Raw genomic sequence first — 24,430 nt, forward strand, 5'->3', positions numbered from 1 at the left:
TTGCTGATCCCTATGCACTGCTTTCTTGCCTTTTCTTGTTAAATCCAGGGGGAGTCCAGTTTTAGGAAAGCCTCTAGTTACCAAACAAACTGGAGGGCACTCAGAACTCACCATTCCCAGGTGAACACCACACAGCAGCCAGACAGATTTTAAAACATGTATCAAGACACTGAAGCCTTGTGTGACAGTTTCAGCACATCCCCAAAGTTGCTCCCAGAGACAGGCATGAAGCTCCAGAAAGCAGTGGGGCTGTGAGAGGCTTGTCCTCTCCCAGAGGTTTCTGGGCTTCACTTATACCATTCAGTTATCAATATTTATTACCATGCAGGAACTGAGCCCATGAAATTCATTTACCTGCAACTTTGATGCAGAAAGGATCAGAAAATAGCACCCAAGAAATACAGACACACTCCTTGGAAGTGGAGTGAATATACTCAATAAAGGCTTTCACACTGAATTTACAGGAAAGATGAGCACCAATTCCTGTGCTTTTCCACCTCATTTTTTAAAACAAATGCCAGGGGAATTGCAGTTTCTAATTATCTTTTTCCACTTAAAGATTATTAGATGCTTATTAGGTTTGTATTGCCTCTACCCTCCCACACAAATTTTCCATTTCCATATATTCTTCTAGTCTACAGTTAATGAGAAGAAATCAGTATATTGCACTGTCTGGCATCTTGCTGAAGTGGCAGAAGTCTTTGGTTACCAAGTCATTTGCTGCTTAATTGAAATCTTTTCTCTGGACTTATTGCCATGCAGACACTCCATTGGAATGCAGTAGTCAAGCCCAGTATTGATTGTCCTCCCACTCCCAGGTTTCTTCTTCTGCATTTGCAAATCAATTGCACCCTGTTGCTTTCCTTCTAAAAACAAATTAAATTAAAAAACATCGCCCATTCCACAACCCCATTTACCCCTGAAACACATTGGTTCTGCTTTGCATATTTTCTTGGGGCAGAGATGGGGACAAGACAAGAAAGGGGACATGGTTGTAGCAAGATCCACACCTTGTCACATCACCACCGAGCAGGATGTGCATCAGCCCATTCAGATACAGCCAGCGGGAGTGGATTGGGAATACACAAAGGAGTGAATAAAATCCTGGGTTTAGGCTCTCACTGGAAGTGATCTGGAATTCATCTCCCCTCTTCACTGCAAATTAAACTACTTTTAACAGTTAAAAATCCAGCAATCAGAGAACCCTGTTGCAATTTGCAAAAGGAGCCAGACTGCAGTTGTGAGTTTGCAGGATTGAAAACCAAGGCTTGGCAAGCCATTGCTGCTGACACCAGAAAAGAAAGTCAATGCAATGCAGGTTACCAGATTCCTGATTTTGAAATTATGCACCCAAGCACTGATGAATCCCATCTGTTTTTTGAAGTTCTGAGAAACAAAATGGTTGAAAATGGCTCTTGTCAAGATATCATGTCTCTTTGGGGTTTCAGCTCAAACTTGCATTGGCAGAACTCATCTTTGGGGGCAGGATCACATTAATACCATGCATATTTACAGTCCTAAATTCTTCCCAAAAGATCTTGTGTCAGTTCTTAGCACTACTCCTGCAGGTCTGACTACTGCAAAACTTCCCAAGGTGAGGCCCTCATGCTGTTGGAGGACTCTGGTGTCATTTCTGAGGATGTATAGCCAAATATCTTGTGCCTGTTGTAAACCCTTAGACCTCCCAGCTGCTCTTTCAGGGGCTGCTCACCAATCCCACACAGCCTTTGTATTTCAGAAAATTCAGGAGATTTGCAAAGTGTGAAGCAATGGCCTCACTTCCTCCTGAGCAGCTTCCTTTGGCTCAATGTGCATTTGCATTGCAATGCTGCCTGCAGGCTCTACCCAGCACCAGGCACCTGAGCCCACAGGCAGACACAGCTCTCGCCCTAAGCACATTGCATAGGTGGTTTGGGGGATTTTTTGGATAGCCTAGGCAATTCTACTCAACACTTGCAGCCTGGGAACACATTGGCATTCAAGTAGAAACCGTACAACCAGAGGGAAGGTACTGAACAGTGTCTGTTCCTGTCACAAAGTCAAACCTTCCTGCAAAGCTGCAAATGAGCACCTAATATCAAGGGTAGCTTGTTCCTGTGTAGATGGCAACAGACTTCCTAAGCCCAAATCACCACTCTGCAGATCTTGCAGACTACCATCGAGTCAGAAGGCACACTGCCAGCCACAGGCTTTTGTCTTCTACAGATAAATTCATGATTTCACTCTTTCTGCCCCAAAGGCCATACAGGTCCCAGAAAGATTCCCTTCCTTTCATCTTCGATCCAATATGAGTATATAATTTCAGGACCACACTCCAGTTTTGTGTTAATCTCAGACCCTGCATTGCAGGTACCAATAGCAAAGGCTGGACTGATGAGCAAAAACACCCCTCTCCCCTACAGCCCCAAAGACTCTGCACAAGCTGTACCATCACGTGGTGCTCATTTAAACCTCAAACTCCAGATTCCTCTGATCCTACCTGCCTTTTGGAAAATCATACTGTCAGAGTACCGAATATGCTCCTTCCTATTTGCCCTGTAATTAAGCAGTAATTGCTGCCCAAGGCTAATCTCAGAGTGTATTTTACCTGTGGAGCTCAGCGCCAGAGTTCACATTTGTAATTTAGTGGCACACTAAGGAGCTATACCTAAACTCACAAAAGGATTTTCACTACTCATCATCTCTCTTCTACTTTGGTGGCAGCTGGGATTCTGTATTTGGAGATGTTTGGGCTGGGCAAACAAATTAGCTGAGACCAGCCTCATTAGGAATTCACATGGGTACCCATCCTGCCTCAGCAGGAATAAGATGCTGACTGCTATGTTTCTGGACCCCAAGCCCTCCCCAACATGGGATACACACTGAAACCTCCTCTTTATTTCTACTTGCACAGCCTGGCAGCCTCCAAAGAAGCTGAAGCAGCAGCTCGCTCTGCCCCCAAACCCATGTCTCCTTCGGATTTCTTGGATAAGTTGATGGGGCGAACTTCGGGATACGATGCCAGGATTAGACCAAATTTTAAAGGTATGCAAAAAAGCCCAGCTTTGTTTCATTTTGGGATTGAAAACTGCATGCAATCCTCATTAATATCTTCCTAACGCTACATGAAATATGAATACTTATGTTCTTATGAAGTATGTATTATAACAATACTTGGCACATGGATCCCTGTAGATGTCTGGAAAGACATCATCAAATGTCTGCTCAGAGTGGAAACAGCCCTGTAAGAACTCCACATACAAGAAACATAGGGACCCCTTATCTCTCCAATACAGGGATCGAGGATCCTGCCAATCCAAGCAGTGACTGGAAGGGAGCTGAACATACTTGGAGGTCAGGATAAAACCTCCAACTTCCCTTTCCCCTGAAGTCACTGCCCACGGCACCTGCTAGTGGAAGGCACTGTTCCTCCCTTACAGCCACTGCAGCCAAGAGGAGTCTCTCCCATCAGCTCCACAGAAATTCCACAAGATGCCAGGGGCAGCCTGAACCCATCCCTGTCCCCCACGGTTAAGGGGCTCTTAAGCCCAACACTGCTCCATTGTTTCACCCCCAGTTTTCCAGTCTACCCCATATTCCATGGCAGCCGAACAGCACTGAATAAGGCTCTGGCAGAGGCAACAAAACCTCTTTTCCTCCTTAGAACACCTCTTCTACAACAGTGGGGTGTGGGGTTTTGCAATGGGGTTTTTGGATGGCTTTTTCAACCTGGCCTAATGTGGAAGAAATCTCTGCACATGGCAGAGAGGTTGGAACTAGAGGGTCTTTAAGGACCCTTCCAACTCAAACCATTCTATGATTTTTTGTTTTCCTTTCTTTTTAACTGAGCTCCCTTTCCCAGAGCTCTTTGGCCCTGAATCATGGCCAGAGATAAAGCAGGACCTGCCCCTCTCAGCCACTGCCCAGCCATCTCCAAAGCTCACTTTTTTCACTTATTTTGTTTCCTGCAACCAGTTCCACCTCCCCTGGAGCCACTGGCAGGGCTGACATAGGACTCCCAGAACCCATTAATCACTGGTGACAGCACCTGGCACCCAGTTTAAACAATAAACTCTGTACTGGGCTTTTAAACCCGAAGAAAGGTGGGAACCCTGTGTCCCAGTAACCAATCGGGCAACACAAGACACTGCTGTTCTTGTCCAAATCTCAAAGAGTTAAAACACCACCATGTAAACCCGCCTACCACTAAATTATGCAGACACACAAATTAAACTTTAATATTTAATGAAATGTATACATTCACTTCCTGCTGAAGGCAGCTGTATTGCATTTTTATTTGAGATAATTTAATTTCAGTTTTATTTCAATGAACTACACCTTCCCCTCAGGGCAGTTTTGCTGGCTTAGCCTCCCACACATAAATCAGGCTCCAATTTATATGGGATGCATAGGAGGTGTTTTACAGAGCTTGGGGTTGTAGCTCTCAAAGCACATCATTTAAATTAACTGCAGTAACTCATAAGGACATTTTAATTGCTTAGATCTAAATAAAAATAATACCAAAGTTCCATATCAGATTGATTTTTGGGGAGGGGAAGATTAACAAAGAGAAGATTGCAGCTTTTCCATAAACGCAGTAACGTCTGGGCTTAGCTGTGGATTCACATTCTGAGAACAAAGCAGCAGTATTTGGATTTTGATTTAAGTTGGAGGATGAAGTCAGGAACTCAGGCAGGGACAGAGAGGAACCTGGCAGGCATTGAGCAGGGGACCTCTCACCCAGGCTGTGTCCTTACCCCTGCTTCTGGAAAACTACATCCCTTCACAGCTGCATCCCAGCACAGAGGAGGAATATTTCAGTGGCAGGCAGGGAATTTTCTAGAGCCTCTCACAAGCTAAAAAATACCAAACACCTCCAAATCCTGCAGGGAGCTCATGACTCTCCTTAGACACACTGGGAAGAGCTCAGTGCCTCAACAACAGCTGGGCTGCTCCAAGGAGCCTTCACATGCACAGGGCCAAACCCACCCCACGCTCAGCTTCATGTCAGCATGGATCAGGAACAGGGGGACCAAAATGTCCCATACCTGTCAGAGTGATGAGCACATGCAGTCATCCAGGAGAGCAGCTCAGCGTTTTCCTTATACTGTGCCCTTTGGGAAGGGAATCACATGTACAAGGATCTTTTATGTGGTTCATGAACAGATCCAGAACAGAAAACCAATGCCCCTGAGCTCAACAGAAGGGATGAAACAAGTACTAAAGCCTGATAACTGTGTGCTTTCAGCTTCTGGATAAACTGCTGGATAAGAGAGGCTGGTGAAAGCAGGGGAAAAAAAAAGATAATTTTATGTCTGATAGCTCAATCCATGCCAGTGTTTAACAGTCTGGAGAAAGCTGCACAGATTGAACAGTGTGAGATGCTGCTGAGCTGGCAGTGGTTGTCTGGGGGCTGGTTAGACAGCAGCCTGCTTGGATTGCCTGGGACTCACACCAAGAAGACCCCAGCAGAGAGCATCGCTGCAGGGGACGGGCACAAACTTTCGGAGGAGGCCAAAGTAGGAGAGGAGGAAAGGGAAATGAAGAGGAGAAAACCAAGCTCCAAATGTTCCTCAGTAATCAGGAAAATCCATTAATTTCCACACAGGAGGAAGTTTGCACTGATTAGAGGCACAAGGCTCTCGTTAAAGCCATTCCTCCCCCCCCCCCCCCCCCCCGGTATTTCATCCTGCAGCAACTGCCAGGCTGCAGATGTGACCTTAGCAGGAGCATCACTCCCCCAGCAGGCTGAGCCACCAGGCAGTGTTTGAAATGCAGACACCATCCCTGACTCTATAAAGAATAGGGGAATAATCTGAAAATCCACGCTCTCTACTTTCACAGATCTTATCTTCCCAGAAGCATCTGTCCCAGGGATGATATGAGATTAACTCCTCCGGTGTAAAAGGGGACCTTGGTCCCTGGGGGAGTGTCTCTGCTCCCTGCCTGGGCTGCCTTTCCCCACCACATCCTGGGCAGTGCCCACAGCAGGTCCTTTGGCAGCCCCCAGAACAGAGGCCCCTTTTGCTTCAACTCTCTGCAAAAGTCCTCTCATTATATGTGGGCAAGTCACTGGTTTGCCAGGCACCAGATATGCCCTGGTTCCAAGATATTCCCTGGCTTTCACTGAACTGCAGGTCTTGGCATCTCCCTGTGTGTAAATGCAGCATTTCCACCTCAGATTTTCCAGGCAATGTTGTGAAACACTTCCAGTCTCACCTTTGGGCATTGGTACCACATGAACAGACTGACCCCCATGCCCTCAAACCACAGTCTTTTCATCCCTTAACACTCACTTTTCTTTTGATGACCTCTTAACTTCTCCAATATGAGCAGGGTAAGCAAAGCTTTGGTCTGAAAGCAAATCAAGCTCGGGAGAGGCATGGTCCAGAGTCCAGGATTACCTTCTGCAAATACAGGACATCCAGAGAATTCCTGCTGGCAGAGCCCTGAAGTCAGGATCATCACCCAGGGTTTGGGGTTTACAAGCAATTCTGCTTGTAAACACCAACAGCAACACAAGAAACACAGGTACTGAAACAGCTAAAAAGGAGATCTCAGGACACTGGAAAGGTCTTTGGGATTTGCAGCCTGGGATTTACTCTGCAGAGCAGCCAGTCCCTCCCTGCTGTTTGAGGATGCAGAGGGTCAAACAGGAGGTGTCAGCTCCCCAACACCACCATCATCCTGTGGGGTATTTGCTGCTTTAGCCACCCTGATCCCTACAGCACACTCTGCTGCACTGGCTTTGTAGAGGGCACATCATCCTAGTCCAGGAACTTCATATGAGTATTTCACATGTGTAGCTCTAATTAAAATTCAATTTTCTCTCAGCTCCTTTCTGGGGTAGTTTGCTATCACGTTCAAGGTGAGATTTGACATCCATATAGCCAGGTCAAGATATCTAGAAACTGTCCTGGCTGGCTCTGATCTATTCCTTTTCATCTGAACAGTTCCCAGCAGAGATCTATAAACCCTCTGCCAAAGAAGGGAGCAGAGGCAGAGCAAGAGCACTTTCTGGTGTTAAACTGGCATCGGAACCAAGACTAGACCAGGCAGAGCCACACAGACCTTACTCCCCTACTCACCCCTCAGTCATTCCATTCCCACAGCAGGTTTTAACTCCACAGAGTGGAAATCCTTTGTTTCATGAGCACACAGTGAACTGCTCTTCCAATCTGTATTTGTCATGCAGGCCCACCAGTGAACGTCAGCTGCAACATTTTCATCAACAGCTTTGGTTCGATTGCAGAAACAACTATGGTAAGTAAAAATCACAGCACAGCTGCTCAGCTACTGGCTCAGCCTCACTGCACTCCCAGAAAATGCAGCATCACCCTCCTCCTCAGAGTGACCAGGGAAAAACACTCCCAAGCTTACTTAAAGTTTGAGTAAATTAATGGTCAACACACAAGACTCATTACATGTAGCCGAAGATCACACAGTCTCTGTCTCCATCTTAGAAAAACACTGCACAGGCAAAGGGCAAGGGTCAGAAAGGAAAACAAATAATCTTTTTCGGAAGATATGCCTAAGGCTCCAAGCTCAGCAACAGTTACAGATACTTTGTGTTTAAGTGGGCATAAATCCAGATTTAATCTGGATTCAAAGAGAAGGGAAATCATCTGAACTCAAATTCAGCTTACACCAAGGTTTCAGAGTTGCAAAGATTAAGAGAATTATTAGATTAAAGATTAAGGTGATTGTTTTCTTGGAGACATATTTCTGGTATACAATGATTTTTACTAGAAAATCAAAACCAATATTTCTGAGTTAAGGCTCACTTCATACAAAATTAGTGAGCATGGCTAAAGGCTGTATCTAATTGGCAAGGCACTAGGAGCAGAGGATCACTAGAACAGGAGATAATTGCTCCATCTGAAAACTATTAAAGATTGGTTGTGACATAACCAGTGAACAGCAAAGGAAAACTCTGGAGGTACTGTGCCTTACCGCTGTGCTAATTAAAGATAATCCAGAAATATGGTGTTTAATTACCCTCTGGTAATTCTTTTTCGAGAAAAATGCTGAATGAAGAATGCAAGGCTCCAGCTTCAGGCATTTTGTGCATTCAGGCAGGAAGTTTTAGGCTTTACATATAGATCACACCCCTTGACTTGAACAAATTACTTGGCATGCACACCATTGTCAGAGGAGAGCCACAGCCACACAGTCTGGGGCTATAAGCCTCTTCTGACACTACATCATTCTGCTGGAAATGTTTGGGTTGGGACAGTTCAGTTCTGGTAGTGGAGGGGGGAAAAAAGGCTGTTATTCTGTTCAAGGACAAGGAAACAGATTTCCTACCTGGACTGCAGAATTTGTCAGAGCTCACAGGTGAGAAGTGTAGCATGGATTCATTTGTATATAAAGCAAAAGAGGAAGAAATGCCACCAAAATACACATCTGTTCCTAATTTATTGTTTATTGGTACCTCCTTTGGCATCACAGGCAATAAATACTGCTCCTACACACCAATCCAGAGTGCAAGGGAGAGGGACAGGCCCACAAAGGACCTGTGCAATGCACAGACCACATTCCATTGACATGTTCTTTCAGTGCATCTGTCCCACACTGTGAGACGCACTGGAGCAGCCAAAGATGCCACATGATCCCTGTAAGCAGGATGCTCAGTAAAATTAGCACAGACTAGCACGAGAGAGATGCAGTTCACCTCCAAGCCACACTGCAGGGGCTTGCTATCCTCTCCAGCTGCCACTCATTTCATAGGCAATCTTCCATAGGAAAAAAAATATTCCCATGGGAACCAAAGAACACCCTGTGGGCACATTGCTTTGTCTAGAAATCTCCAAGGCAGCTCTGACAAGCCAGTCCAGATGTCAGGCTGACGCAGCATTGCACACAGCCTGAGCTAATGCTCTTGTGTGGAAGCAGCATTCTGCTTGTAAACACCAACAGCAACACGAGAAACACAGGTACTGAGACAGCTGAAAAGGAGGTCTCAGCAGGCTGGAGAGGTCCTGGGGATTTGTAACATGGGATTTATTCTGCAGAGCAGCCAGAGCCTCCCCACTGTTTGAGGATGCAGCAGGACAAACAGGCAGTGTCAGCTCCCCAGCTGTCTCTGGGAAGAACAGACAGTCCTGGGCTTTTGAGAGGGACCTGACTGTTTTGAATTCAAACAAGGGGAACAAGTGGTCAAACATCAGAGGAAGGAGCGGCAGCTTGTAAAAGGGAGAGGAGCAAATCAGTGTTTTACCACAAAGAAAGGCGGAGTCTATCACTGACCCCTGGGACTGACAGTGGCAAAACTCCCCCAGCTGCTTCACTGGCCAAAAAGAGAATAAAAATTATGTTTTAAACCTCCATCATTAGGCACCCTAAGCCTAGTCAGGTTCAGGTCTGAATACTACATCACCTTATATTTCATTACTATTACACTACTACGTACAGGAGAAGTCACAGGGTTTAGTGGGTGTCCCACATGCAGTTAGAGAAGGCTTTAAAATATCTCCACAGTGGGTTGATAGTTCCTACAGAAAACACCACTGCTCCCTTCTAAGTTTACACTGCCTGAATATCCCAAATCAGTGTAAACCGTGAGCTCACCATGCAGAGGATTAGAGAAATTAGAGGTAGGTAAGTGCTCACTTAAAGCTTGAGGCATCATGGGAGGTAAAGGAAGAAGAGAAAATACAGGAAAATAGAAAAAAAACCCAGGCATTTGGTGCAGACAGCTGGACCTACAAACCTCAGAAGGAGGGGGAAATGAGTTGTAGCCAAGAGAAGGCACAAACTCCCCAGAGTTGGCAGAAAGCTGACATCTGCCCCACAAAGTTTCAAAATGAACAAGGCAAGAAATGGGGATCTGAAAATTGCTGCAAGGTTAGGGGGAATCAAAAAAAAAAAAAAAAAAAAAATCATCCACCAAATTGAATTCCTAAGGCAGAGCTGATTTAGAGCAAGGGAAGTAACTCCTTTAAGCACCCTGCAGAGCTGGAGACCCAACATAAAAGCCTCTAGTGGTGCACATAATTGATTGGACATTTATGGAGGATTGCAGCTCAGAGCTTCTATCCAGTCTCACTTGACTGGAGCTCTAAGGACAAGGGAACCTGAGACTGGGAACACATCGCTGTGAACCCAGCCAGTGCTCCAAAGGGAAGGACAGGACCCACCCCAACAGCCACACGAGTGCAGGCAGGCTCCTCCTGTCCCAAAGCATCCAACACCAAGGCTTTCCCAAGGACAAGTGCAAGATGCAGCCACTCTCTCCAATTATTACTATAAAAACCAAACAACCCCCAAACACAAGCTCTTAAATCCATTTTTGCTGTTCAAAAGCATAAACAACTTCCCAGCCATAAGGAACTATGAAACCTATAGCAAATACACAAATTCCTCATTCCAAATAAATGAAAGTGAAGCACTTTGGGAACAGGTCCTGGGTTTTAAGTGAATAAACTGCACCAGCTTTGGCTTTTCTTTGGGGCATGAGGCAACTGATAGGATTATCTGGGCATTTCATTAACAAATTCCTTGCTATAACAGCAAATGGAAAATTAAGTGATGCCCTTGCTCTCTCTTCCAATAGAATCTGCAGTTTTATGGCCTTTCACTGGCTTAGGCAGCTGGGAGCATTTTGTACACAGTGAAGGCACATGGAGAAGGAAGAATATATTTTTGTATCATCACCTAGCAATGCTAGCTGAGCTGGACTCAAAATGAGTTTTCCAGACTGATGTTTTAAAAAGGACCCACATGCAGCAAAAAAGAGACTGAAAAAGGAAGAAAAATCACAGAAGAGCCAGCACAGACTCCCTTAGACACTGTGTAAAAATGCAAATTTCTTTTTGCTGCTTTCATGCCATAGTGATCTCATCTGAAAAGAGCAAAGCAAACGTGACCTTCCAGCCAGCTGCAGCACAGCCACAATTGGGCTCCCAGCATCTCTTGAGGACAGGAGAAGCTGGAGGCTGCAACTGTCCAAATGTTAAGTACTTGTTCAGACACATCTGTACATGAGATTTCCAACAAGGAAACAAAGCACCCTGCAAAGCAGACCAAGCAATTCACTCCACACCCACCAGCCCCAGTGCAGCAGAGATTCTGATGAAGAACTTGGGTCACACATTTAGCACTGGTCCCACTCACCCCAAGATCAGCAAAAGATGTAACTTTCAATGCACAAAGCCCATAGCAAAAGTAAGGTTTTGAGCAAAATTTCCTGCAGTCAGTCATTCTTAAACCCAACCATCAGTCCCACAGAGATGATAAACATGTAACAAGCCACACAACACAAAATGAAAAGGTTTTCACAACAACTCGCAGTCTGCTGCCACCTCAATGTTAGGCCTGCAGTGTTCCAGCTGTCTGTGGTTAGAATTTGTGTTCACACTAATGAAGAAGGGAGGGGGAAAAGAAAAAACAGCAAAAAGCCATGAGATTGGACTGTATAACTCAGATACAAGGACACAAAATCTCCTCAAGCTGAGAAACAAGACCTCACTACTAAATACTTACATTTGCAATTCTGGATGCATCTCACACCCCAGCAACTCCACTGGCTCAAAAAGATATATATTCCCCACTTTTTGTAGGAAAACACAGAAAATCTTTCCACGTTGGGCTCCAGAATAGAAAAACCCCACACTTATCAAGCAGCAGGGTACTGCTCCCACCCCTCATCAGGTTCATCCCTTCTCTGATACAGACTCCTCCTCCCCAGGTGTGGTTTCACACCGGCTTCAAATTGGCTGCTTAGCTACAGCTCTGATAAGGTAAAGAGGTGCTTTATTAACCCTTCCAGGGGCTGCTCCTGGTGTGCTTGGTGTTTTTGCAGTCTGTTGCAGTGCTCCTTGGCAAGGCAGGTTGCGTTCAGAATGTTTGTTCATACCCATTCTAGAGAATTAACTCAGTGCTAATAAAGCCCCTCATGCTCTGCTGCCCAGGTGGAGTCACAGAGTCCCCTTCTGAAGGAGCTCAGCCTCTACCCTGTTTTTTCAGTTAGCAAAATGTAAATTTATCAAAGAGGAAATCTGTTCAATGCAGAGGCTGCTCTGACAGAACTCCTGAGTCATGGGGAAAACCTATTGAGTGCCCTCAGAGGCTCCATCTCTTCTGCCCAGCACTGCCTCCAGCCTCCTCTGCTTTCAGCAGAAGATGTCAAGGCTGTGGGATCTTGGGAAGGCAAGGTCTCAAACGATCTTCTGTTTCCTTGTCTCCTTGCGAGGTCACTAAGCAGAATTTCATTTCAGCATTATCAAATTGAACTACTTTGATCACTCCAGTTACTCTCTTCCTGCTTTGTGTCATTTCCCTCTTGGGAGTAAAATGCCTTTGTGCCAAATTGCAAAGCTCCTGAATGCCTTCACTGCACAGAGCTACTGCTCCCCTCTCCCAAGCCAGCCAGAGGAGCAGGCTGCACAAGATAATCAATGCCTGGGTGTGATAGGCACACAAATGAGGAACCTGAGTGATTAGAAGGATACAGAGAAAGAGATTTTTTTTTTTTTTGCCAAGTTTGCAGCCCCAGTCAAACCTCTTTTTTCTTAAAGTTCACACCAGAAATTTGCCTGTTCTGTCCATCATTTAGGAATAACTGTGGACTTCTTGGTGATGCTGATTAAGATCTCCTGTAACAGCAACCGTGAGAAATGCTGCATATCTCCAGGTAGCCGAGGGATGAGTGCTGCTTGGCTCATCACCTCTCAGCCTGACTGCAATGCTGAGGACACAGCTTTCAGCACAGAGGATCTTTAGCTGGTGCAGAACACTGTAACCCTTCTCTTAGCCTGTGTCACAGCACGGACATACCCTGACTGCTCTCCATGCCTTCTGCTGGCTCCTCAGGCAGTGTCATGTCTGGTTTGCAGTCACAGTGCCTGGTTTTACATTTATGTTCAGATAAGAAACCTAAAAGGCTGCTCAGAACCTTCAACACTGCAGTGCAATGACATAAGGGCGAAGGAATCTGGGGAAAAACAATATTCTCAGTGAGCAGGCCAGGATTGTGGAGTAAACTCACTGAGTAGGAAGACCTTCATAAACACACACACAGAGGTAAAATATTAATGCCCTGAAATGGCAAAGCCAGAGAATTGCATTCAGTGCATAGATCATATTTCTTCATCCTTGCCTTTTCTATATCACAACATAAATGCTTCGTTTTCTGTATTCCAAAACAGAAATATCCACACCAAACCCTTCTGTCCAAAGGAGGAACACAGAGTAACACAAACCAGAGTTACTCCCCACACTGCTGCATGTGCCCGGCGTGGAGGCAGTACAGCTTCTCACACCACACATTCACAAGGTGCCTCTGGACTGTTCTCAGTGGGTGGGACATGAGAACAGGACACTGTGGCTCTAGAGGTGGTTAGGAGGGGCCTTCTCACAGCCAATCACTGTGAGAAGTTAATTTTCATTTGGCCCACAAACGTTTAATTAAGATGCCTCCTTATGGTGACAAAGACCATGGCTGTCATTCTGCCTGTGGTCTCCCATGCTTGCTGTGGGGGCAACATAGACCATTCAGTACCTCCTGTCTCACCCTTTCCTGTCCTTTAGGCAAGTTTTGGAGCCGAAGCAGTGAATTTACTCCATCAACAAAGCCTATCTGCAGTAACACAGGCTGTTGTAGGGAATTTGGCTCCATTCCCTCCCCCCTTCTACTACTCCATCAGCCTGAGCACAGTTCTGGGCAGCTACCACTGAAGTTTCTTCCAAACACGAGTTTAATTTGTGTTGTACATGACAGAAGTCCCAAACTGGAGCTGACCTGTTAGCATCTAGCTTATTTGTAGCTGAATAAGCAAAACAACCTTTTGCTTTCTACCTATTAGGTCAGTGACATTGATTTCCCCTGACTGCAAGGGCTGCAGATCTTGACACACAGAAAAGGGAGAATTGAAAAGATACACGTTGTTCTGGGAGCTGCTGCCTGCTGTGGAAAGTGGGAATTCATGGTTCCCTTCCTTTTCCAGGCTTGTGTGATGGGCTGGTCCTGCGCTGAGACCCTGGCCCCCAGCTGTCCCCAGCTATTCACATTTCCTGCAGACACATTATCCAGGGTCGACAGAGATGAACAATTAAGTCAGAGGGATGCACTAGGACTTGTGAAGGTGACATTTGGAATATCAGCAGAAGGAAAGAGTGTTGCAACTCTTTTTCGTGTTCAGAGGTCTGCTCCTTTTAGCGTCAAGCCCGTGGTTCATTTGCTGATGTCACAATCATTAATGTCATTAGCAGCTTCTGTGCTCTGAGGATGCAGATGGCACCAAGTGGCCTGAAATAGACTCTAGACCACATGCTTGGCTAGGAAGTGCCTCATCCAAAACACAGAGCACCCAACACAATCATCTCCCAACCCTCCAGAGCCACTGGACACCACAAGAGTCACGTCCTCCTGGACAAGAGGCTGTAGGTTCACAGTCAAGTGAGCACTTGAGGCAGCAGGTCTCTCCTACACAGGCACCCTTTAACTCCAGAGCTTTGTGCTCTCCAGGTGGAAAGGACAGAGCTGGTGTCAGACTGAGGGAGAGCCTCTCACCAAGTGCCTGCAGCAGGTATTGGATACTGGCAGGTATGTCAGGCACCGTCCATTGACTGTCTCCTAATAAAAGTCTTCCAAGTACATTTGTGTTAGAAAGGCAACAAAGAAACCCTTAATCATGGGAGCATCTATTCATTTGGGCCTGGGCAGTGGAATTGGTTTATTATATGCTGCTCTTCAGACACAGTCTGCCTCTGTACTTAGAAAATGTCAATTAATTTATGGTTGTGGAGCTTTCATCCCTCTCCTGATAGCTGGCACATCCTCTCCCCATTTCAATTTGTTGGCTCACTTTCTTATGTGAAAGTCAGAAGAAAAGGAACATGCCGATCACCCTGGGAAGTTGTTAGTCAGACAGGGAGAAGAGGAACTGCCTCTAATTTTCCAGGAGAGTGTCTGCACTCAGCCTCAGCAGCCAGCCTTGACCTGGAGAACTTAGGGGAGCTGTAAGATTTGTGGTTATGAAGCAAGTATGATTTTGCATAGTGCTGAGGGACTACCTTTAAATAAGGAAGATGGTCATCCTATAAAATCTGTTGCATTTATGGCATTTTGACATTAGAGCAGAATGCTCAGGATTAGGAGAGCAGACTTCATGCAGTATCCCTCTCCTGCTCATAAACACTAACCAAAGGCAGCTGCTCCCATTGGCTCATCTGAGTTATCCTCACATTAGCAGACACACAGGGAACTTCTCTTTCATGGACAATGTGTCTCACTATGCCTTTTCCTTTCCCAGTGCTGGGGAAACCCCAGATAGTCACAATATGGGACAGTTCAGCACTGAAAGGAAGCTGGTTTCAGTTTCTTTCCCCGCTTAATCCTCTGGAACATCCTCCTGCTGACTGAGGCCTCCACAACTGCTCATCGCCTCTGCAGCCCCAGGGTCCAGACAGAGAGGTCCTGACACTTCCCACACAGCTGACAATTGCTGTAACAGAGGGACGCAGGGACAGGCAGCTGCTCATGCTATGACATAGCTGTGAGCTACAAACCTAAAAATTAATAGCAGTTCCTTGAGGAATAATACCAAAAACGCTTGGCATAGCTTGGGAACGTAGGCCTAGACATGGTGTGTCTCATTTTAGGATGATTTTAGTATGTGCTCCCCAGCTGTCAGCACTTTGAGGCTGCTCTGAGCTCTGTGTGTCTGTGCAGGACTACAGGGTGAACATCTTCCTGCGGCAGCAGTGGAACGACCCCCGGCTGGCCTACAACGAGTACCCCGACGACTCCCTGGACCTGGACCCCTCCATGCTGGACTCCATCTGGAAACCTGACTTGTTCTTTGCTAACGAGAAAGGGGCCCATTTCCATGAGATTACCACCGACAACAAGCTGCTGAGGATCTCCCGGAACGGCAATGTCCTCTACAGCATCAGGTGAGGTGACTCCACCAAGGTGAGGAAGGGCACAACTAAACTCCCCCTGTTCAAGCCTAGACTTCCAGCATGCTGTTGGAGAAAAGAAATGTGGGGGTTTTTAAGGTGGGAGATCAAACAATTAGCAGTGTTGAAGCAATGTGGTGGGAAGAGACCTCTGCTAAAGCATATTGAGACAGAGTGTTGGTCTGGGAGGGAATTTAACTCATCTTTACCTTTCTCAGTTCAAGGACTTCTACTCCTTGCTAGTAGATTCCTTAACATCCCTGATGTAAAATTACTTCAGATCTCTTATGTTAGTACAAGCCTGAAACCAGCTGTGCTATGTGAAAACCAGTAGAAGCCCATGAACACCCTGTTTTCAAAGCCACAGCATTTCCTGACCAAAAAAAAAATTAAAAAGCAGGGAAAATGCTAAGCAGAGCTCCATGGCTTTGTCCCAGCCTATTTTTTCCCGGTTATCCCTTTACTGCTAGATCCAAGAATCCACCAGTGAAGTTGAACTAATTGCATTGAGTTTCCCACAGGAAATCAATCTGAGCCCCCTCCTTCACTTCCAACCCCATTCACACTTTATTTTAAACCAATGAAATCAAGATCAAACTTCATGAGCTTAGACTGGGAAAGTTTAACTCTATATTGAAGACTTTTTCACCTCATGTGTAATGTAAATTTGCCTATGGAACGCACACCCCATCTCACACTGCAGCTTCCAGTGGCAGCCATGGGAAGGAAAAGCAGTCTGGAGCTGTAAAATGGGAAATAAACAGCTTAATGCTGAAAAGTAGACATCCATCAAACACCAAGGTGGTTCCAGCCCAAAGATGAGCTCCCTGATGGCCAAAACAATAAGAGAATTGCCAGTGTGTTGGCTGAATGGGGAAACCTCACAGTTCTTAGTTTTTAAAACCAGGCAGGGAGTAAAACTAACAGCAGCAGCTTTGGTAGCGAGCATGGCACAGAGCTCTCTTCCAGGAGGGTCTGCAGGGGCACGGGGGCAATACTGGGTTATCCCAGCCCTGGGGTTGCTCTGCCAGACAGAGCAATGACTCAGCAGGGAACATGGAAAAATCACCATTTTCAAGGCAAAAACTCAAAAACATTTCAGTTTAAAAAAAACAGCTTTCCTGTCTCACTCATCTCTAAATGAAAATATGGGTTTCTTTAGAAGTACATTTTCCTGTGAAAATGAAAAAGATAGAGGACATTCCCGAAGCACAGTGTAAATGCAAAGAGTTCCCAGTTCCCAGTCTTTCCCTTTAAAAAAAAACTCTATAAGGTGCTCTGCTATTTCATAACTGGTTCTTTACTACTACTATTTGCAATAATCAAACTCTAGGCAAGTCATTTACAAGAAGGTGGACTTTGTCACATCTTCTGTCCCAACATGCCTCTAAACTCAAGCTGAGAATTTCTAACAACATAGGATTTTAAATTAAAGTATCTTTCCCTCCTGATAAGCTTCTTGTAGGTCTGATGATAGAAAAATTCAATTTCTGTCCCCTGGGTAATTCTGCTATTTCTACATCAAGGTAAAAAGCAGAAAACCCTAAACACTTCAGGGAACAGCATTTTCAACACTATCAAACTAAATAACTCAAGTCTAACTATCTGGAGCAAATCATTTAGTATCAGCTTGTTGAACCAACCAAACACCTTAAGCATAGATCGTGGTGCAGGGCAGCACAGCAATATAACACAGAAAATGGAGCCTGCACCTAGTGGAAAATGGGGACAGAAATAGATGTCTCAAGGGCTCTGCAGGAATTCAGGAAGATACAGGATTCATATTGGCTTAGCACAAGGCATTTTCTCTGCAGAAAATTCCACTGAAGTCTTTCTTTCCCCCCACACAAACATATGATTTTGATCAAACTTCTTTTTGGTGGTTTCTTTATGACACAGAAATGTTCTGTTCAGAGATTTACAAGCAGTCCCAATATCTAGAATTGCATTTGGGGGGTCCAGAGAGTGGGCTTGGGCTTTCTGCTAATCCAGCCTGTTGTGAACCTGAGGCAAGAAAGGAAAAGCGAAGCAGCAGAACTGTTTGGTGAGGGAACTCTTTGTTCCACGCAGTCTAAAACAGCATTGCAATGAAATGCCATCTGCAGCAGGAATTGTATCACAGACCCAAATGTTCAGCAGTTCTGATGCTTTCCAGCACCACGTGTGAGAGCACAGGCAGGGAAGTGATGATGACCAGTTGTTGCCCCAGCTCAGTGTGTCTCGGGCACGGCTCCAGCCCGCTGGCAGCCCTGGATGTCTGAGGGGCTCAGCCCTCAGCAGGGCCCACTGTTTGGCATTCCCTGTGCTCTCTTCTCTCCTCAGGATCACGCTGACTCTGGCCTGCCCCATGGACCTGAAGAACTTTCCCATGGATGTACAGACTTGCATCATGCAGTTAGAAAGCTGTGAGTCCTATGCACATTCCTGTTTTGGAGAGGAGACCATCTCTTTTCCCTCCTGCTCTCCCCTGCCATCTCCTTTCCCAGCTGGAACCCATTCCCAGCCCAGCCTTCACTGGAGGCTTGCTTGAGAACCTCTTGTTTAGGATTTTCCATTCATTCAGCACACGTGACATTTGCTGGAGAAGCCAAACCTCAAAAGATCCCATGTGAGGAACCCTGGCTTGCTTGTGTTAACATTGGCCTTTCACTTCGCAGGAGAAAGGTGAAAGTGCTTTCAGCTGGAAGTGGGATTTTTCCTCTCTGGATGAACATCTGCCCCTTGCACATGTTGCTTATCCCAAAGGAGGGAAAGATGATGAGCTTCTTCCAGAGAAAGAGGTCAAGATGGAAAAAGTAGAACACAGTTCAGCAAGCCAAATTCAAGAATAAATGTGATTTATTGCAGAAAATCCATTACACACCATTGCAGCTCCAGGGGAGGTCATTGCCCTGGCTCTTATCACATGAAAAAGTAGTTTTGCCTCAACCCAAATCCCATTGATGACAGCACTGTCAAAGAAGGCCAGGATGCGCCCCTGCCTCCAAGCTCTCTTCTGCAACACTGTCCCTGTCCAGATCAGTATTTAATGTGTTTCATGTGGTGTTTGTCCCCTCCTCTCAACAGTTGGCTACACAATGAATGATCTCATATTTGAGTGGCAAGAAAAAGGAGCAGTGCAAGTTGCTGATGGGCTGACATTGCCTCAGTTTATCCTCAAAGAAGAAAAAGACTTGAGATACTGCACGAAGCATTACAACACAGGTCAGTGCTGTTAACCCTTAACTGAGGGGTTCGGTAGAGAGGAGTTCAGGATTGTGCATTTCCCAGAGTCTCTTGCTCTGTCTGATGGCACTCTGGCCTTGTCCTACACTTCCAGAGACAACAGACATACAGATACATATAGAGCCAAACGGACATAAATGTGTGAAACCCTCTTGTCCCTGGTAAAATCTGCATCAGTTCAAGGGTGTTTGGTTGGGATCTTCACTCCAGAGTCTCCTTTTGTCTTTGAAATTTAAGTGACAAAGGGTATATTGCCAAAGAGCTTTCTTTGCTATGTTGATGTTCATGGAAGCCTAGAATGGTTTGGGTTGGAAGGGACCTTAAAGACCATATTGCTCCAACCCCCTGCCATGGGCAGGGACACCTTCCACTGTCCCAGGTTGCTGCAAGCCCTGTCCAACCTGGCCTTGAACACTTCCAGGGATGGGGCAGCCACAGCCTGGCAACATGTTCCAGGGCCTCCCCACCCTCACAGGGAAGAATTGCTTCCTAATATCTGATCTAAACCTTCTCACTTTCAGTTTGAAGCCATTCCCCCTTGTCCTACCACTACATGCCCTGGGCAACAGCTGTTCCTTTCCTCCCCTAACAAGACTGGTTTAGGCAATGCAAGCAAAATCCCCAGACACTGGCTGAAAACAGGAGGCTCACTGTACCTTACCAGTAACCTTCCATGTATCTCCTGTCCTCCTCAGGCAAGTTCACCTGCATAGAAGCTCGTTTCCACCTGGAGAGGCAGATGGGCTATTACTTGATCCAGATGTACATCCCCAGCCTTCTCATTGTCATTCTGTCCTGGATCTCCTTCTGGATCAATATGGATGCAGCACCTGCTCGTGTGGGCCTGGGGATCACCACGGTGCTCACCATGACCACACAGAGCTCTGGCTCCCGAGCATCGCTGCCCAAGGTAGGGAACACCCTTGTCTTCACCAGGGGAAATCATGCACCCAAGTAAATCCCTGCACAGATCCTGCCTTTGCACTATTCCAGTTTAAGGGCAAAGAGAGCAAATTCCAGTCCCATCCTGCAAAAACTTTAAATTCTCTATGTCTAGCAGCAAAGATTCCCCTAAGATTCAGCACTCACCACAGCTCCCAGTAACCAGCAGCTCTGTACTTTACAAACCCCTGCAACAACCACACATGGGTGTGCACTCTACATTTTAGCTTTTTAGTCACTTGACCATCTTACTTTTATAACACTAGTGAGTTTCCCCTTTATGAAGGGCTTCTGGTATGGTGGATTACTGTTTTCCCTGCATATAAACAATCACAGTCAAGGCCCGAATAATTAAAAAGCTGTGGAATTATTGCTACTTAAGAGCCCGTGAGGAGATTCAGTGACCTGATAACACATTCATGTTAAATGAGCGAGACTCTGTACCCAAGAACAGGTATCAGCCGTGTAAAAAACCAAGGAAAAATGCATTTGGGTGAGGAAGCCACCCCATCTCTGTCTTTCTCTGACTCCTAGGTGTCCTACGTGAAGGCCATTGACATCTGGATGGCTGTGTGCTTGCTGTTTGTGTTCTCTGCCCTTCTGGAGTACGCTGCTGTCAACTTCGTGTCTCGGCAGCACAAAGAGCTGCTTAGGTTCAGAAGGAAGAGGAGGCATCATAAGGTAATACATAAAGCATGAAGGACACAGCTGAAATCTGTCCCAGCAGAACACCATGGTCAACTGAACCAAGCCACTAGTCCCCAGGGAAGTCTTCGGTATCTGGTCAGATATTAAGGAGGCTCACACACCAAAAACAAGGGCTGCCTCAATGAATTGAGTCTGTTCTGACAGCCTGCTGACCCCAGGAGTCCAGCAAGCTGGGGTTTGCTAGCTAGCCAAGTGGTCTCAACCAAAATGGTTGTTCTCAACAGGACAATTTTCACACAGCAGTGTTCTGGTGTGGGTTCTCCTCCCCAAAAGCAGCAGCCAGGGCTGGGGGGAGGCAGGCAGGGAGATGTGAGGGGTGTCTATCAGAGAGCAGCACCCCGAACATGACAGCCTGCAGTAGCCCCGAGGTAAGTGACACCTCTTTTGTCTCTGCCATCTCCATGTTCAAAAGCATCTGCTTCTCAGACTGACTGCAAATTCCTCCTGGAAGGAAAGAGCTTTACTCTGAGCCTTAGCCTGCTCCATGCTTACCTGCCATGGCCGATCCCGATCCAAGCATGCACGCAGCTCCAACAGCTCCCCAGCCTGAGCTCTGACAGCTTTTAGGCTGAGGAGCCACAGCAAAGATTTCACCTCACAGAACACACTAGAAAGAAACATAAAGGTGGCTGTGATTACTTTGTCCCTATTTAACTGGTAGAATCAGGAAAGGGGTTAGCAAATTTTCAGCACCAGGCCTGAGAGGCTGCCCTCAGGAGAGCACTAAAAACCAGTACATTTTATAGGAGAGAAAAAACAAAGAAAATTTTGCTGATGAAATTCTCAAGCAAGCCCGTAGGTGACCACCAAGGTCTGCCTTAAATATTCCTCATAGGTATTTGTCTACTTTCCATGATCCATCCCACCCAGAAACCTACCCCCATTCCATTGTTTCACTGTCTCAGAGATCAGAAGTCTTTCCCGGGGTCTAACCCGCCCTGCAGCAGTTCACAGTGTATGCCTGGAGAACTGCCACCATTCCAGGAAGTGGGGGTTGAGGAACAGGAATCCCTGTATTTTTGTAGTTTTGTCCCTCTCTGCTTCAGTTGTCCTATCTGCAAAACAGGAGATAATTGATCATTTGTGCTCAATCCAATCAGGACCAGGGGTGAAAAATGTTGGACAAATTCAAGGGAAAAGTAACAGATGAGACCCCTCAGCACCCATCAATTTTGTTTGACCAGAGTAGGGCTCTGCCATCCCAAAATCAACAAAGCATCAGTTGAGAAGATGCAGCCTGCTGAATAGAGGCAGAGCTAAACCCACCCACATGGGTGCCTCCATAGTGCATTTATCTCTTCATCTGGATTCAGGCATCCTGTCTCGGGATCTGTGCTGTTGTATGCAGATCAGTCTGTTGATAAAACAATAAGGAGAAAAAAATTCCACTAATACACAGATGAGTTTAAGAGATGTTTGCCAGAGCTGTTCCACTGAACACAAGGCTGTTAGCACAGTCCCTGCCCAATCTCACAGCTATTTAATTGGAGCAAAGCGTAAACAAAAACACTTGCAAAAGCTAAATGAACAAGGTTTGCAGACTCATCAGAAAACTAAGCTGACTGCTAATATGCAAATGGACTAATGCAGCTGCCAAGGCACTAATTGCTCTGTCCTGATGTCCTGACTTGTCTGGGTGGTTCTGATTGGTTTAGACATGACATGCCAGGCTAAAAACAAGTGAGATGTTGCAGTGGTATGGACCAGTCTGGTTAATATGACACCATCATCAGACCCACATGGACTGTTATTTGGAAACACACATTCCCGTGTGGCTGGTGGTGTCTTTGCCTATCATTTGATATAGCACCTTGAAAAAGGCATTGTTGTCTTCTCTAACCTTGGTATACCACTCACCAAAACAAATCCCTCACAAGAAACAGCCAGTAGCCTCTCAGCAATGAGAAGAGGAAAAAATCCAGTAAATTAGGGATTGAGTGATTAAGGTTAAGCCAGACATGTGCCAGTGCATGTTTGTGTAACTGGAAAAGAGCAGAGGCAGTTTTACCTGAACCCCTGTAATACAGATATGATGAGAAGGTCCATAAGCTCTGAGCATCCGAGAAGACCAGGTCTTGATTTTATTTGGGTAGCTTTGTTTTGTTCAGATATGGCAGTGTCCTCTGTGTCCCACTCCTCCATCCCACACAGCTGCCCATGGGATGGACAAAACACACTCTGCAAAGGACAGGGGAAGGGGCAGCAGGGCACTGTGGTCAGGCAGCTACAAGGAAGGGGGCTGCTAGGTCAGTGTTGGGGGACACAGCATGGATCAGCTTCCATTAATGATTAATTAGTGCCACTGGTCTACAATTAGCCTTGGTGACCTGTAGTCAAGAGACTTGGGATTCTCACTCTGCCTTTGCAACTCACTGCTTGAATTACTTCAGCCAAATTTATTTTTCCCTGTCATTACATCCCTATGTTCAATAATAATTCCAGCAAGTTTTCATTAAAAAAAAAAAAATTAACAACACCATTTGTCTTTAGACCAAAAAACAAATTACATTTTTTCTCAATCATTGGCATTACCACAAGCAGCCATGTCTTACCATTGACCCACAGAAGGGCAGTTCTGTTCCTCACCTAAAAGTTGGCTTGTGGGGATGGCTGTGGGGTCCCGTGGGCAGGCGAGTGAGGGCTGGTTGCACGCTGCCTGCAGAGCTCTTTTCCTGGACAGCTCCTGGCTCCTGCGCATCCATGTAACTCTGTAGGAAGTCTCAGGCTGCAGCTTTGGCTACGTGAGTTACATGGAGCCCACTCCTTCTGGGCAAGCTGAAACTACACAGGCAAAGCAAAGAAGGTGCTGATAGGAGGTGGGGGGGAGGGAGAGGCAGAAGCAAAACAGGGGATGCAATTGGAAAAATGAAAGCAGTGCCATAAATCCTTCAATATGTCAAAGACCTCAACGGGGTGGAAGTCAGTCCTGTTCTCCACGGGGTGCCTGGATCCCCTGATTTGCATCTGTGCATCACACGGCTGGCACCCCTCTATAAGGCTGATCTCCCAAGAGCAGGGGGTTTGCCCAAGGGTGCTGAGGCCAGGGCATGGTGGGAACATCTTTCCCGTGCAGAGCAGGACGCTGTCAGCGGAGAGCCTTATAGCGAGGGTGCACTGTCTATATCTCATTTTAAGTAGAGTCCCATGCTCAATCTGTTCCAGGAGGATGAAGCTGGTGAAGGCAGGTTCAACTTCACCACCTACGGGATGGGGCCAGCTTGCCTACAAGCCAAGGACGGCCTCTCTGTCAAGGGCGCCAACAACAACAACACGGCCAACCCGGTGCCGCCGCCGTCCCGCTCCCCCGAGGAGATGAGGAAGCTCTTCATCCAGAGAGCCAAGAAAATCGACAAGATCTCCCGCATCGGCTTCCCCATGGCCTTCCTCATCTTCAACATTTTCTACTGGATCATCTACAAGATTGTCCGCAGAGAGGATGTGCACAACCAGTGAGGGGAGGGGAGCAGCCGGGAGGGAGCGAGCAATCCTTTATATATGTGCAATAGCAATGCAGCAATGCATGAATTTAAGAATGCGGCAATATCTACTAAAAAACAAACAAAAAGAAAAAAAAAAACGGGGAGGGGGGCTGGGAGGAACTTTTAATCATGTGAACTGAGGGCAACTGGCACAGGGAGGAGAAAAGAAGCTCTTGATCTGGGGAGCGCAGGGT

General features: G+C 46.3%; 1 protein-coding gene across 2 annotated transcripts in view; it reads left to right on the plus strand.

Annotated features, from left to right (window-relative positions):
• Nucleotides 1-24,210, plus strand: part of GLRA1 (glycine receptor alpha 1) — a gene marked incomplete at both ends in the record, with an annotated part of 36,556 nt that extends 12,346 nt beyond the window's left edge. The window contains 8 exons of one of the 2 annotated variants that reach the window (XM_082291228.1): nt 2,894-3,024; nt 7,175-7,242; nt 15,653-15,876; nt 18,205-18,287; nt 18,949-19,086; nt 19,803-20,017; nt 20,584-20,730; nt 23,896-24,210. In XM_082291228.1, coding sequence (XP_082147354.1) covers nt 2,894-3,024; nt 7,175-7,242; nt 15,653-15,876; nt 18,205-18,287; nt 18,949-19,086; nt 19,803-20,017; nt 20,584-20,730; nt 23,896-24,210 — 1,321 coding nt within the window. The remainder of the gene's footprint in view (nt 1-2,893; nt 3,025-7,174; nt 7,243-15,652; nt 15,877-18,204; nt 18,288-18,948; nt 19,087-19,802; nt 20,018-20,583; nt 20,731-23,895) is intronic. The other variant, XM_082291229.1, reaches the window with a different exon arrangement.
• Nucleotides 24,211-24,430: the final 220 nt, after the last annotated feature.

This window comes from Coloeus monedula (assembly GCF_965178545.1).
Source record: "Coloeus monedula genome assembly, chromosome: 15".
NCBI lineage: Eukaryota > Metazoa > Chordata > Aves > Passeriformes > Corvidae > Coloeus > Coloeus monedula.